Source organism: Solanum verrucosum, unplaced genomic scaffold, assembly GCF_900185275.1.
Source record: "Solanum verrucosum unplaced genomic scaffold, falcon-dt-bn FXZP01000252.1, whole genome shotgun sequence".
Taxonomy (NCBI): Eukaryota; Viridiplantae; Streptophyta; class Magnoliopsida; order Solanales; family Solanaceae; genus Solanum; species Solanum verrucosum.
This window is the reverse complement of record NW_026019988.1, coordinates 49,537-66,403: the sequence shown is the minus strand read 5'-3', so window position 1 is coordinate 66,403 and position 16,867 is coordinate 49,537. Positions and strand designations below refer to the sequence as shown.

At 36.7% G+C, this 16,867-nt stretch overlaps 1 protein-coding gene across 1 annotated transcript; it reads right to left on the bottom strand.

Annotated features, from left to right (window-relative positions):
* Positions 1-1,050: 1,050 nt before the first annotated feature.
* LOC125818614 (folylpolyglutamate synthase-like) lies at positions 1,051-16,811 on the bottom strand. The gene is given in 17 exon segments (XM_049498116.1): positions 1,051-1,301; positions 1,473-1,664; positions 2,153-2,294; positions 2,296-2,309; positions 3,143-3,221; positions 3,360-3,689; positions 6,211-6,369; positions 7,272-7,349; positions 7,493-7,539; positions 8,101-8,161; positions 8,318-8,374; positions 9,623-9,706; positions 10,218-10,278; positions 10,851-10,960; positions 12,055-12,120; positions 15,041-15,246; positions 16,536-16,811. Coding segments are annotated over 16 exon segments (1,821 nt in total). The 5' UTR covers positions 16,696-16,811; the 3' UTR covers positions 1,051-1,301; positions 1,473-1,497.
* Positions 16,812-16,867: the final 56 nt, after the last annotated feature.

Below are 16,867 nucleotides of genomic sequence, written 5' to 3'. Positions count from 1 at the left end.
TGCCCAGAAGATTAAGCTGATATCTTTCTTCAGCATTGTCTCGTAATTAATTTTGTTGATAAAATATGAATATTTGTTGCCCTTTAAAAAAATTTAAAAAATACACGTAATAAGACAAAAAAATCTTTCAATCTCAACAATAAGAAAACAAAGAGTTGAATGTGGAAGATAAAGAAATCTCCCAATTCTAAAAAACTTATGGGGGGTTATCTCTTAGGAGGTCATTGAATTCCCAGAAAACGAACGATTCTTTATTAAATAAAAGTAATGACTTTTGGTCTTTTTTGTCTCCTCTTTTTTTGTAAAAATAAATTCAAATTAAGAGATTTTTTTAGAGAAGGGCAAAATGGTAATCCAACTTTGAAGTTAGAAGCTTCCCACTTATAATAATATATATAATATGATATATATATATATATATATATATATATGATTTTTATGTCATAACCTTACTTTTGTAGCAAGTTTATCCTTCATGCTAATATGTGACATTACGTAACGATAAAAAATGATACAATCTATTCAAACGTTATATTCGTCAAAATAATACAATATAATCTTTTCAAACGTTATATTCATGCAAACTGATAATTTTCCAACTTATTAACACATAGTATTATTGAGACAAAATAGTTTTATGACTTTACTAATACAATGCATAAATTTGATTTTATGCAGACACAAAGCTGTAGCTGATTTCTTCCCATCTGTCCGAGCATTGTCGGGTATAGATATTGTGTACTAGTGTTGTTGAGAGGTAGCAAATATTCCTAAAATAATCGAGGTATGCATAAGCTGATCCAGTCACCACTCTAATGAGAAGTACTACTAGTAACAATTTTATTGTTATCAATCAGACTTGCTATAGCAAAGCCATCTTATACTAAAAAAAAATACTATGTATAGCTAGAAAATAGCAGCTTCATGGGAAAAAAAGATTGCTCAAATCTGAAATAAACCTTGAAAGGATTTCAATGGAATAACAAAGCTCTATAAGCTGTGAAATTATTGAGCCAGATGAGCAACTTCATCAATGGCATCCACTTCGATTTTCAAGAAGAAATGTTGTCTGCGTAAATTAATGAAAATTGAAACAAAAACGATAACAATAACAATGACACAAAATTCTAGTTCAAGGGAAAGAATCTTGGGTTGTGTTGCATGAGAAACTCTCAAAAATGTTCCAAGGATATCACGTTCTCCATCAACTACCCCCAACCACTTGGGGGAGGAAATTTACATTACCTCCTTAGTAGTTTCAATACATCGCCAACAAGATGCAATGAACCAGTGACAAGAACCTGGAACAAGAAGTAGATAGTGCTTTAGCTATCATGGTGGTTGTCACAAACGAAGTGTGCATTTGTGATGTTATATCATCTTTCATTAAGAGCAAGAAACTAATGCAAGCACGTTTATCATGTACGTCAAACAGTTGTAATGGATGTGATATTCCCAGTAGTGCTATGTACCTGAAGTCGAAGGGAAGGGTTTTCTCTAACACAATCCCTTAACCAATTTATTGTCAATGGTAATGAAGGAAAAAACCGCACTAGAAGTAAAATATCTATCTTCTGGACTGCAATGAGACGTTTCTTCATAAAGGAATTCACGGGGTGGCAAGCCTGCCGAGGCATTTATCTTGTGATTCTGATCAAGAACATCTGCATTAGACAGGAAGATACATGATGTTTCTAGATGGATTAGCGCTCCAAAGCTTTTAGCATATAAGCAACCATTTCAGGAGGATCCTTAACCAAGAAACAATGCATGGTATCAAATTGAAACAGTTGATCCCTTCTGAACATGCATGTCTCGCTTTCACATTTCAAGGGAAGCTGATATACACTGCTTAGGCAAATATTTTTTGAACAGCTACTGCAGACTAAACCTGTTTGAATGAAGACAACCAAAAGATTGAAGTAACAAGAATTAACAGAACCTGTTCCATCCAAAGTCTGTATATAACCCTTAAGCAGAGCGTTCCTTTTTAAGGGTATGTTTTAGATGCAGTCTGCTCTAATTAGCTATTTAAGACAGAAGATAACCTTGCTCCGGAGAAAAGCAGGCCACCTAAGATTGCTCAACAGACACAAATCATGCAAGAGAAAATAAAGACGAGCCAGTTACCAAGGAACAGGGAAGAGATTACCTTTGCCATGAATGATTCTCTCCCATATTCTCTGAAGGTTAAACTGCCATGACAAATCCTTTCCAGGAGTGTATGAGGGTATAGTAGAGGTAGCAGAAGTAACCTTGGTATATGCCGAAATGCTTGGTACAAAAATAGCTTTTTGAGAAGTAAATACCTGCAGAAGGAATCATTCATATTGCCAACTTATTACTCTCAATGGAATCTCCTCACCATTTAACAAGAGAGAGATTTAGACGAGACATCAAAGAACTTTCTGTGATCTTCCTTGAACTAGACGAACAAGGTGTCCAGGCGCATTCTATTTGGACTCTACATGAATCCACCTTATGTTGGTAAAGAGAGTCGAATAAGAAATACTTAAAATTTCTTCGAAAGCATAAGATTAGCCTCCAATCAGATGTTATCTGATTCCTCACATTGTAAGTTGGGTTAGATTAACAAAACTCTGATTTCATTGTCATAAGTGCCAACTGAGGCAAAATGTATGCAAGAGCAGTCAACCTGCACATATTAAGCTTTGAAAATAGAACTACTTATAAATTGCAGGGTGAACTTTTTACCAAAAAATTTCAACGTGAACTTAGGTTTGTGGAAGTAATTAATTTTGTGCATCAAATTAATCATAAAAGTCGTCATATCATTATCCTATACAAAATCCTCAGTTCACCCTAACTGCTTCTCATTTCTGAGCTACATTTTTTCCTTCAAGCACACTAGATAATGAGCAAAGCTTTAGTATGTTATTCCTAGTAGAAAGAACACAATTGTATATCAGCTATGATTCTGTGCGAGGAACAAAGTAGATTTCTACACAAACAAGCAAACATGTGGTTCATAGTATACTGAATAAATGGAACATAAAAGGAGCATATCACTTGTGCCATCTCTTCTAGTCTCAAAGAACCCACATGGAATGCAATTCCCAGTCTGCAGAGGCAAACATTGATGACAACAACAAATTGCTGCATGATTATCTTTGTTCACTACCTGATGATGCACAGGTATCGACAAGCTTAGGAAGAAGAATTTGAGGATCTCTTACATCCATGCAGTTGAATAACAAAATCTGCAGTACAGAGACCATGTTATTCAGAAAGCACACGACTCAACAAAGATAGGAACTAGAGGAAAGAGAAGCACAATAGCATAAGATTTTATAATATGCAGAAGAACTAAATATCATGTATCATAAAGTTTCTTTTACCCGCTTCAATATTTCCTCTGACTCCTGGTTATTACAATGTTTGATGTTACCGTTTGTCCAAGCTCTGTCCATCGTTTCAACTTCTGAGGAAACTGATGAAAGTGACAGGTCTTTTCGTTCAACCGCAGCAGCAGAAAACCATCTTGCGCAAGCATCCATGCTCTCAGGACTGTGAGCTCCATCGAGGTAGAAGGTCAAACCTCCTGATAACCTTTTATTTCCTCCAGATGCATTGATCAGAGGGTCAACAACAATCTGAGCCCTGCCAGAAAGACGTGCAGCTGAGAGACCCCTCAGGAATTGCTCTGGTAGACTATTTTCCTCATATGCCTGTTTTGATGCCAAGAAAAGCTCAAGCAGTGTCATAATAGAGCCAGCTAACATAAGAGTAAAAGAAGTGTATATCTCTCTTCTTAAGCCACTTTGACTAATAAAATACCCCTCCATTATATGGCAAGATGAGCTACAGTAACACTGTTAAAGAAAGAGGGCCAGCTTAGATGAGAAAAGAGAACACGTATCATCATGATGTTTTAGGAAAATTACAAGAGACCAAGAAGGTGGAGGTGCAAACATACAATTATCTTCTGATCGGTGCATAATATGAAGGAACATCCATATTTCTAGGAAAATTTAATAGCCTTTAAACTATAGGCTGTCCACACCACCAACAACAACAACTTACCCAGTGAAATCCCACAAGTGGGATCTAGGGAGGATGAAATATATGCAGACCTTACCACTACTTCGTGGAGGTAGAGAGGCAGTTTCCGAAAGACCCTCGGCAACAAATCCAGGTACAAAGAAGGGGACAGTGAAGAAAATATAGCAAGTAACACGTAAGTAGTGCAAAGTCTACTAGAAAGAAGCAAAACAACAATAAAATAGTGCAATAGTCGAAAAACACTAAACAACGTACTAGGATAGATCATTATAAACAATTATAAACATAGAGAAATACCAAAAACAAAACTACAATAATACCACTAGTACAATAACAAACACCAACCACCACAAGCGAGACAATACTACACTACTTTCTACCTTCTAACCTAATACATCATCCACACCCTCACCCCCCTATCTAAGGTCATGTCTTCGGTATTTGAAGTTGGGTCATATCTTGTCTTATCACCTCGCCCCAATACTTCTTTGCCCTACCTCTTCCTTTCCTCGTACCCTCTATATCCAACCTCTCGTACCTCCTCACTAGAGCGCATCTCCTCTTCACATGTCCAAACCATCTCAATCACGCTTCCCTCATCTTGTCCACCACAGAGGTCACTCCCACCTTATTCCAAATATCCTCTTTCTAATCTTATCACTCCTAGTATGACCACACATCTACCCCACTCCTACCTTATTCCGAATATCCTCATTTCTAATCTTATCGCTCCTAGAATGACCACACATCCACCTCAGCACCTCATCTCGGCAACATCCATCTTCTGGACATGGGAGGTTTTGACTGGCCAACACGCCGCACCAATACGATGTGTGATATCATCGTCGATGTCCCCACTCCCCCAAATTATAGACCCAAGGTACTTGAATCTGTCACTCCTGAGGATATTTCGTGTGTCGAGCCTCACTTCCACACCTACGTCATGCCTCGCATCATTGAATTTGCACTCTACATACCCTGTCTTGTCCTCACCATAATTTTTTATTAGAAGTGCTATGAGAAACCAGCAAATCTGAAACCATGCAGAAGTATTGCAGTTGGAAATACTTCCACTAAAAACTGACAACTATTTAAATTGAAGTCTAGTTTGAAAGATGTAAGTCATTGGAATTCCCACATCCACTAAAAACTGGCAAAGTGGGATTTAATGATTTGGCCGGTGAGTCACAATAAATACAACTTGGGTAAATATTTGCAGCCGCATGCTATCAAGCCAAAACCTTACTTTGGAGTCTCAACAATTGCATGCAGAAAAGATAAAAGAAGAAAGAAAAACTCTAGTCCATTTTTGGTAGTTAAATGACTTAGTATATCGGATTTTCAAGTTACATGAGTCACGCACAATTCCTAATTCTTGAGATTCTAATAAATAGAACATAATCATTAAGATTGTCATACACATTATTTTTAATTATTCTTGACGGGAGCCTCCCGCAGATATAATTGCTTCTATAGTGACCAGTAAAATTCGCAGATACGAGACATGGATATAACCTCTTTGAAGAAATTCAAAGGAAAAGCTGAGTACGCCATATGCCAACTCTCATCTAACCAATCCACTAGCCATAGAGCTTATTCTTTGGACTAACCTAACTGATAAGAAGACGGACCTTAAGCCCAACTCAACCCTACAAACTAGCTCATGAGATAGGGATTGTCCAAGACCATATAAGGAGACAACAACTAATCTCGTTATTTTACCTGAATAAACTCTTCAACCTTTTATACAATATTAAAATAATGGACCTTGGGCTTAACTCAATAACAAAATCTAACTCATGAAGTGATGATTGCCCAAGACCATATAAGGAAACAAGCATTCATTCCCTCAACCAATGTGGGCCAATTAAATACCAACTATTAAGATAGTCAGCACAATATGCTTCGTGGTTCTCTCAATTTTGAAGGAGAGGAATCACTACAGGCATTTTCCTATGAGCTGCCTCCCTGTAATTTCCTGAATGCAATATAGATCCACAAACTCATAATTATTAATGAGCAACGAAGTTTAAGTTCTATCATCACAGAATAATTAAAACTCAAAAATCACAGGCTTTATTGATATTAATACTTGTCTGGAAAAATCATGAATATTGGTTGATATGTTAAAATGTGATTCCCATATGCACAGAGTAATACAGAGGAGAGAAAAAAGAGAGTACCAACATCTTCAAACAGCCTTTTCCAGTTCCCTGTACTTCTAAGCCAACTTTTACAAAGGGATACAGCAAGGGCAGCATTACTGAGCTGGTGATCACCAGACAAGCTTAGCCTTGTTCCATTTAACTTTTCCAAGGTTAGTGGTGCGACAACTTTCAGCGGAATCTGCATGGAAACAGAGATAGAATTTTAGAAATCTCTGTGTCGATACGTACATTGTAGATCCCATTTTGGGAACGTTCAGTGCCTTGGCACTGAATGGGTAAGTCACCAATCCCTGGACTATGTAATGTACTTTATCTGTTGGCTTACGGGCGAACGATTTTAAAGCGGACTTCGCCATTCATAAGAGAGAAGATCACCAAGATTTAGCGATCTGCTGTTAAATTTGTTCCAATTCCAAGAGCTCAGATCGAATTGGTATATCATTACCGAAAGAGAGGATAGCAGCCAGTGTTAAGAATATTGTAAATTAGTCAGAATTAATTAGATTGGAATTCTTTCTAGTAATTGGGAATTCAGAATACTCTCTCTAACACTTGTACACTCACTATTTAAACCCAATAGCTTGAGGGAAAGATTAGCCTGAGTTTATCTCAGTTCGCTATTCTTTGTCTCATTGTACAGTTACATACAACATAGTTACATGATGAATGGTTCAATTTGTTAATAGATAACCTAGATCTTTCCTGAGATTATATGACTGTTTTCTGCATCTAGTTATAATATGTGAGTCCATGTAGAGCCATATATACATGCAAGGAAATGACATTTTGGCGATACAGAAACACTCAAAGATTAGTGAAACTTGCTTTCCATAGGACACAAATGATAGTCACTTTTCAAATCATATGATTCTTCTGCTCATGGAAATATTTTAGACCCATTCAAATTATGGGATTATGGGTAAACCGGTAAAGAATATATTACATCAATAAAAACTGCCTATGTGTAAGAAACTTAATTGAGTTTCGCAAAAAGGGGTGATCTTAAGACATGAATTTAAAGGTAAATAAACATTAGTCACTAGCCTCAGATATCCAATAGGTAATGTTACAGTAGATTACCATCAATGCATCGGCCCTTTCTTGAAGAACTTCCATTGCTTCAGAAAGTTGTGGTACACTGAATGCAGGAATTTGAGGCTTCACGAGCAGGAAAAACAAGCCAATTCAGAAATTATTTCATGATATAACTGCCAGCTCAAGATATGGGCAGGATTTTGCCATAAACAATCCACTATAAACAAAAACATATCACACTTTCGAAATTGCATTAAAGAAAGTACCTTGAGAATTCCGGCCTTGTGAGAAGCAATCTGGCCTAGCGTATCTCCTACGCATAATAGTTGGCAGATAAACAAGTAATGTCAAAAAGGTGCTCTGGTAGCCATCCAGCAAAGCCATTATTAAAAAGAATTTTCGCGTGCTTATCCCAAGAAAAAGAATCAGGTCCCAAAAAGGTGTGTCATCTCTAACAACTTACACTTTTAGATGAGATGTTCACACTACTCAGCCCATTAAATAGCATATCTAAGTTGAAGCTGCTGAGTGCTTATGAACCCATGCTTCTGCCTTGTGTATGCTTTTATTAGACATTTTTAGAATAGACATGAACCGTCTCAACTAAAAATTTAAGTTGTTATAAATTAGAGACATTTAATATTCATTTTAGGGTTAGCAACACCAATTGAATGTAAATAGTATTTCATATTTAATACTCGTACTAATAGAATATTGGTGTCTAGCCGAGCATAATATAGCTATCTACCTAGTAAAGTGTGTCATAAAAGGATTAAATTAGTATTCACGCATTTTGTGAACCTCTTCTCCTTGTTTTATTTCTAACATCATATAGAAAGTAACAAACAAGTCTATAGAGGACAGAAGGCCACACCTAAAGTCTCCATGTGATCCATGCCCAGAGAAGTAATACCACAGACAACAGGTTCCTTGATCTGCAAAATTATTTTATCAATTAGTTGCATGCTCATCAATGCCGAGGCTCAACATATTATTTCCCAACAAAGAGCAGAAAAGATTTCTCCAACGTCCATGCTACCTTGCATGTATTATATGTAGGAGCAACATGAATACCCAATAAGATGCATTACCACATTCGTAGAATCTAGTTTTCCTCCGAGACCAACTTCAATGATGGCAACATCAACCTGTGCATGTATAGCAAGTCTTGTTACATAATGGTTGAGGTCCACTTGTTTTGTTCTTGTTGGAAAACCCAAAATATAGATTACAGATTTCGGGTGCAATTGAGAATAATTTTTTTAATAAAGTAAATAATATTATTAATGGTGGCACTCATATATTAGAGGTATACCAAAAGTAGAGAATCTACAATTAAACATGATTATCCATGAAAGACACCTAATCATCTATACAGGTAGGAATCTCAAGGGTGCACCAAAAAAGCAATCAAAGACAAAAGGTTATTCCTCAAATGTACAAAATCATTCTTAGAGGGTGTTTGGATTGGCTTATTTTAAGTAGCTTTTGGCTTTTAGCTCTTTTTTATTTTGGAGGTGTTTGGGAAAGACTAAATGCTTTTAAGCACTTGCTTTTAGGTCAAAAAGGTACAAAAGTAATCTAAAATCCAAAAGTTGGGTAGGACCAACTTATGACTTTTAGCTTTTAGCTTATAAGCTACTTAAAAAAAGCTAATCCCCTCAAAAGCTCTCCTATCTCTAATCGAAAAGAGAAAGTTCTTGATTTTAGCTTGACTTATCCCATATCATTTCAAAGCTTGAGTATTTATGATATGAACCAATACTTGTACAGCCCTAACACTATCAAGATGGCTTACAAAATCAAGGAGAGTTTAAAAGGTATTGTAAGTTCTCATCTAGCAGTAATCAGTGTCTGGGTAATCATTACACAATGAAGATCCAACGCCTTGTCAAAGTAAATATTTGTGAGGTAATAATATCCAATCAGGAAGTCAAGGTCAGAGGATGAATTAGTCTTATTCCTTAGTAATTTTGTTCCGGGTACTGATTTTTCTATGGCCATGATATTATTTTTGGAGAAGGTTGGTTTCTTATGGCCATGGTATTGGAGAGCAATATCAGTATGTCATATGATAATGCCACCAGACACGAATTGTACACAACTTCCAAGCACATCGTAGAAAAGAAAGATTAGCTCCAGGACTCATAACTTGGTCTTTGTTGCTTCAATAATTTTATTTCAGGTTCTGGTTTTCCTACGGCAATCATTTTTGAGAGCAACATCAGTATTCTCATATGGAAATGCCACCAGCTATGAACTGTAGACAGCTTTCAAGCACATCTTCAAAAAGAGAAGATAAACACCAAAAGCCAAACAAAACCTTATCAATGGAACTTCAAATTACACACTGAAGGCATATCCAAATCAAGCAAAATAGAGGGAAAGGTTTCTACCTTCTCACTCACAAAAAATTTGAAAGCCAATACAGTAAGGAACTGGAAGAGAGGAGGCATAGGCAAGTCTTCAGAGATGTTCGCCTGCAAATTAACATTTCTGGGATGAGTAAAAACTAACCATCAAAAGTTTTACTGAATGCAGATTACTCCTAGCATGAGAGAATTATATTTTACTCTCATCCAACACAAACCATTAAAACAAAGTAAAAGAACTTCCTAGCATGAGTTAAAGTAAGTCATATTGTACTATATTGGACAGTGCATATCAACGAATGATGAAGTCGGGAGATGTTAGATCAAGCAAATGAAGGATTCCTATTAAAAAAGTGAACCAATAAAATTACAAAAATCTAGACATCTCTAGCATTAACATGATTTTTCCAATATGCTGTAACTAGTATAATCCCACTGCAATCTTGAATTATAATGACAAAGAACGTCTTCATCTTTGAACTAGAAAAAATACATAACACTACATAAACGTGAAAAAGAGAACCAACTGACATGTAGTCAAGGTAACTCGGAAGATCCACTACCATAATTAGATAGAGGCATCTTGTCATCCAGCACAGAGCCGAAAATGAAAGAATACCTTGAGCTGATTCCAACAATCCCAAAAGTATTGAAGAAAATTTTCCTGGCATATGTCCATCCTAAGCAACACGTTGAATGGAATGAGAAATGTCATCAATAATTCAACTACAATCAAATATAGGAAAGATATCAATCACATAAAAATAACCAATTAACATCAATGAAGCTCAATTTGAAATTTGAGTAGGGATCCCTTGTGTACTTCAAGACATACCAAGTACCATTTAAAATCGACAGGCTATTGAGTTATTCCCTATCTGTTGATTGTGTTCTACAAAAACCTCACTGGGTGCACTTAGTAGGATGATGAACGAGAAAAGAACACCCAAAGTATTGGTTTTAACTCCTATATGAAAAGTGAAATGAGGGTGGAAAATCACAACTGTTACCTAGAGTCGTCTGCATGGTCAGCGAGAAAGTATTGAAGTCCATGAAAAGGAAAAGATTGAAATCCTCCCATTTTATTTTATTAAAGTGAAGAAACTTGCTTCCATCCATCAAGTTTTCTTCCATGCCTTTTCTTCTCATCCAACTTTTCAATACACGGGAACTCCCCCCAATTAAGTAGCACAGATACTGAAGATGCTCTAATAAACAAAAGTAGGGAAAATTCAGTAACAAGAATACGCACCCATCAAGACGGTATCTTTCTCTAACATCGATCAAATGCGGCGAAGTGAAAAGTCCTGTTCTGAAACCACACTCCCGTAAAATTGCTTCAGAGAATGCACATGTTGAACCCTAAAATGAATTGTAGACATGAAGAAAAACAATATAGGAATGAAACTAGAGAACTCTTGCACTTTGGAAGTATCATTAATTGCAATCAAGTACGACATGGATTAATTTTCCAATCAAAAATTGAAAGAATGTGAGACATCATAACTTCTTCTTTTTTCATGACAAGGGAAACCCTCAGCCGCTACCCTTTGGGTGCGCACAGGGTAAAAACCCCACTCTTATGCAATAGCTCGCAGACCAGACAAGAGAGGTAACCCACAGTAGGAAAGCCCTGGTGCGACGAGCTTGACCCAGAAGGCAAACCCCTTGCTTTCGCTGGCAAGGGGTTTCGAACTTGAGACCTCCAACATGGAAGTCACAAGCCCAAACCATTGGGCCACCCCGAATGGTGAGAAGTCATACCTTCTCTAGAAAAGCTATTCCATTTTGCACTTGTTCTAGGCTACAGGTGAATGTTAGATGCTGGACAATTGCAGCCAATTAGTGGAAGATGTTAGATCCCAACAACGGTTGAGACCTTTAGGGTAGGGACGTTGGTCTCTTTATATAGCATTGGACAATGTTCGCCACATGATCTTAACTTCTAAGGTTGAATTGTGCCCAATGTCAATATCTTGATCATTGTATCAAACGCAAGCCCAACATTGTTCTTAGTTAAGCCACTAGTAGGCCCTATGTTATATTGTGCCACGTTTGATTGAGAGTGGTCTTAGGTAATCCTTACCTCATGAACTAACTTTTGGAGTTGAGTAAATCCCAACATCAGAAGACAAACATACATACTCAAGGAGTATCAAATTCACTTAGCTATGCATAGTATTTGTCATATACACATCATGTGTACACCAACACTTATTACTGTTGAAATCCTGGAAACTGACAGGTTACCATAAAGATGTACAGACATGCAGTATAAGTTAGCAACTTAACCATCAAAGAGCAAACTGGGGATGACTTGGATCAAACGTTACAGAAAAGAACAGGTTCAAAAAGAAGAAGAAAAATGAAGGTCCAGGAGAAATAGACATCCTTCGAGCTCTCAATGAGAAGATAACTGGATTTCCACATTAATCATAACATCAACTATTAGATACCTTTCCTTTCGTTCCAGCTACATGGATAATCTTAAGGTCAGCTATCTTTTCTTCCAAGCCCAAAATCTGCAACAAAAAAATACAACACCTTATTAGGCTTGCCTTTTTTCAAAATATATTTAAGGACCAGCATTCTTGTAATTTGAAAGATATGAAGTTCCAAACTAATAACTGCTAACAGATAACCAATGGTACACAGATACAGGTAACTTCACCCACCACCGCTTTAGGCAGCTGGGAAGAAATCCCCTTGCGTTTTTTGTCTCTGCTCCAATTAAACTCTGGTTCTCTTTCTTTTTCTTTTTCTTTTTGATAAGTAAAGTAGTCGGTCTCCCATGATTTTGACCCATTTCATTAATCTTTAGGCCTCTTGTACTAAAAACATCCTAATTCCCCAAAATTGGTAATGAAATTGACTATTAACTTTTTTGTGGTTTCAAGTGCAAGTTGATTGCATTCAACTAGTTGATTCGGGCAAACTGCACTAATTTCTAATCTCAATGGCACGAAGCATAGTTGAACACCGACACCCATATATATATATATATACCTCCATCAATCATTGCCTGGTTGTAACTAAGAACTTTGTGATAAATATCTGTTAATTAAATCTCTATATTGAGATTTTGTGGATAAGACTCCATAATCAGGGAAGGTCTCTAATGCATCAGTTTTCTTCTGCCATGGCAACAAGCTCTCATGATGAGGTTATTTGTAATGACCCTGAAGGTCATTTTTGGAAATTTTCAAAAAATTACCGTTTTACCCCTCCAGTTAGTTTCCCCAAGTCATTTTGATCAGTTGATTGAAGAATTATAGTTTTTGGAATTTTTGAGTTTTGGAAGGTTCAAAGTTTTTAAAAGTGATTTTTGGCAACAACCGGAGGTACGAGTCCCGGATGGAATTTCGCCAGTTCCATCAGCTCCGAAATGTGAAATTTGGTCTAGAAGTGTTGTCATTTTCTGTTTGGGAGTTGTTTCGTGGATTTGAGACCTTGAGTTGGAAGTTTAAGTGAATTTAGACTATGAGTTGACTTTGATCAACATTTGGAGTTCGGATCCTCAGATCGGAATTCTGATTTCATCGAATTTGGGAGACGATTTTATGCCTAGATGTGGTCTTGGTTGAATTTACAGAGGTTCCGAGGGCAGTTTGGTATTTTTGAGTGTTAAGTTAGTTTGTTGCGACTTTCACGAATTTCGGGTCAAGGAGACCTCGGATCCGTGTTTCTATGGTTCCATTGAGTCAGATCATCATGATTACTTCTTTTTCTCTTCTATGTCCGTGGCTACAATTGGAGAGATTGTGAGGTAGCTTCTTGGCATCTCGATGGATACCTCTTACTCTTTTAATATGTTCTTGTTCTATTCTAGAAACAAAGACATTCATACTTTTACTTCTTTGAATCTAATGTAATACTTAGAGGCTTGGACATGTGACCATGTTTTGGGTTATAATGAGTGGAGTTATGTTATCTGCATTGTTGAAATTATGTTAGTCTTTTATTCTGATTGACTTCCGCATTTATCTCTTAAGTTGGGTTTTAGGCTGACTTGCCTTGGTGGGATAAGACTAGTGCCATCACACCCGTTTTTGGGTCGTGACATTATTAAGACAAGCATAAGGTACATGTTATCAAACCATTATCAAGTGCATCTTAAATACCTTCTATGAGTAGCAATATGGAAACTAATTAGTAACTACCGTACAGAATTTCATTATTTAGTAAGGCCGAAGGGAGCAACGGAAAACAAGATAAGACTATGCCAAGAACTGTGGATAGAGCGCACTGCGCTCTCAAAGAATAAATTCCAGATTTACATATTTGGAATTGAAAAATTTGCCATAACTGCAGATAGCAGAGATGAAAACGGGTGGCAAATTAACATCACAAGAAATCTTAAGGAGTGGGAGATTAAGAGAGTGTCACTGCTTCTTCTAAAGGTGTGAGAATAAGAAACTACATCTTCTGAGGCAACACCTTGTACAAGAAAATGAAGAATGAAGGGAAGTTTAAAATGCCTTGTAATAATTGTTTATTAAAGCAGAGAAGAGAGTAATACAGAGGCCTAAAATTATTCCGAAGACAAAAGCCCCCACCCCATAAAGCAACCTGCTTTAGATGGTTCGCTATGCAGTAAACATGTCTAGACACAAAGATTACTTCCTTTGCAACTGATCCTACACGTGTGAATGTGCACCAAGTCCCCCAAATAACTTTTTCTAAATTGCAGCAAGACATGGCAGTCCTGATGCTTATTCCTCAATAGTTCTCGGAGTGCAGCAGGTTATGCCAAAATCACTAATTAAGACTTTTCGAAGTTGGGAAGTACAGAAGAAAGAAGCAGCTAGGAACAACGTGGTAAACACCTGGTGTGCGCATATATGGACTCTTCGGCTGAAGAAAAATAGCAAATATTTTGAAGAAAAATGAAAAGCAAGAGCAACTCCCGTCTGAAATTTTTATTATTTCGGTCTTTGAGTTTTTTTGTGTAAAATTGAAGATTCTATATGGCTTTGATGCTACTCTAAATTTCTTAAATCCTTGTACGTTGGAGTGTAAATCCATTGTTCCTATATGCACTTTTGATGACCACTTAGTGCTATGATTAATGAAATTATCTAATTTACCAAAGAAAAAGGTGCATCTTATGTATTCTCAGAATCATGTATAGACATGTTCCTAGCAAAAGATAATTTTTAAGCTAAAACTGGATTCAACACATTCCCCAAAACATAGAAATCAAGGAACAATGAAGTTTAATTGAATCACAACTCACAAAAGTCGTAGTAATACCAAAGTAGGAAAAAAATTACAACCATATGCTGCGTATTCTGGAAACAGTTGTCAAAAGTTACAGCGACAACACTAATTTCGTTATTTCAATAAGTTTGTGACATAAACAGAAAGGCAAGACCAATACCAGCAAGAAGCACTTTGATGCAAGTATAAAGGAGAAACAGTCTCAGCTAGAAATGGCACTACCTTAATGTACCTTAACATTCTGTCCAATTTCTGGTTTGGACCACTAATGGCTGATGTGCCATTTCTTTTTTTCTGAGTAATGAGAGTCGAAAGAGCTTCCATGGCAGATTCATATGCGGATGGAAGCTGGAACTCTTGTGAGATATCTTGATTATTTTGACTGAACTTCCCCACAATTTGAGATGACATATTCCTATATCTGAGTCCTTCAGTGACATAAGCCAAAATATTAGTGGGAATTCAAGTCAAAATGTACTCCAGTACAGTGAAAAGAACACTACTTCTTAACTAATATCACGGTTTCAAAAAAAAAAAAGAACTTGTTCACACTTCCAACTAATTATCAAGAAAGGATTATCTAATTTGCCAGCTGGACCTTCAAAGTTTTCAAACTCACTAATTAATTCTTTTAGAAGCAAAATATATAGAATACACCACAAAGCAAGAACTCACATAGCCACCCCCAAGTCCAAATTGAAGGGGAGAACGACCCACATAAAACTAGTTGATTATGATGAAACAACTCCAAATTGAGCAAAAATCAATATATAATTGAACTCAACTAGTTCAATAATACTTGTAACGCTAGCTAAATATAAAAGGGTAATGAAAAACAAATGTCAAATGAGATTTCAAAGCAACCAAGAACTTCTCAAGAAAGAATTACTATATCGTTTCAACAACTAGACCTTCAAAGTTTATCACACCGACACACCCACTAACTAATTCTTTTAGAAGCAAAATGTATAGAGTCCGACACAGAGCAAGATACCCCAACTCACCATAGCCAGCCACAAGTCTAAATAAAGGTGAAGTCTTAATGATGAACGAGTCCAAATGAGCAGAATCAATATATAATCGACCTCAACTAGTTCAATAATATTGTAACGCTAGTTAAATGTAAAAGGGTAATGAAAAACAAATGTCAAATGAGAATTCCAAGGCAATCAAGAACTTGTCAATACACTCTCAATAAAGAATTACTATATCATTTCAACTACAAGACCTTCAAAGTTTATCACACCCACTAACTAATTCTTTTTTTTTGGGATAAACGTGGTGTCCGGACCAGCTTGCACACACCTCAACTATTTACACGGGATACCTACCACCTCCCACCAGCAACTATGTTGCTATCGGTAACTTGGTCCACCAAGGCTAGAACCGATTGGAAGAAATCACCTAGTGTTTTGTCTTCGCTGGGATTTGAACCAGAGACCTCATAGTGCTCAACCCCTTCATTGACTACTAGGCCAACCCATGCCACCCAGTAACTAATTATTTTCAAAGCAAAAAATACATAGGAGTACAAAGCAGAGCAAGATTCCCCAGCTCACCATAGCCACCCACAAGTCTAAGCAAAGGTGAAGCCTTTATGATGAAACAAGTCCAAAATGAGCAGAATCCATATATAATCAACCTCAACTAGTTTACTAATTGCTGTAACACTAGTTAAATGTAAAAGGGTATTGAAGGGGGCTAAGAAAAATAGTACCTTTTAGCTTTTTCACCCCATCAATGTGTGTACAAGAAGGTGAGCTTAGAGCCATCCATGTAAATCCACTGAGGATATGGTCTCTTCTAACACAAATTTCAGAATGACCCATAATTTCTTGACCCAAATAAAGATTGTTGCTCAACAATACCTGGACCATGGATCTTTAAAGGGTTAATTTCATTTTGGGGGTGATTAAGATTCTCACTTCTTGAACCCCATAATCTTATTCTCTTTCAGTGTTGTGAAGCTTTAGATGACCAACGAGAAGATGAGAAATAGTACCAATTCAGTTTTAATTTGGGATTTCGGCAAAGGGTCAAATATACCCG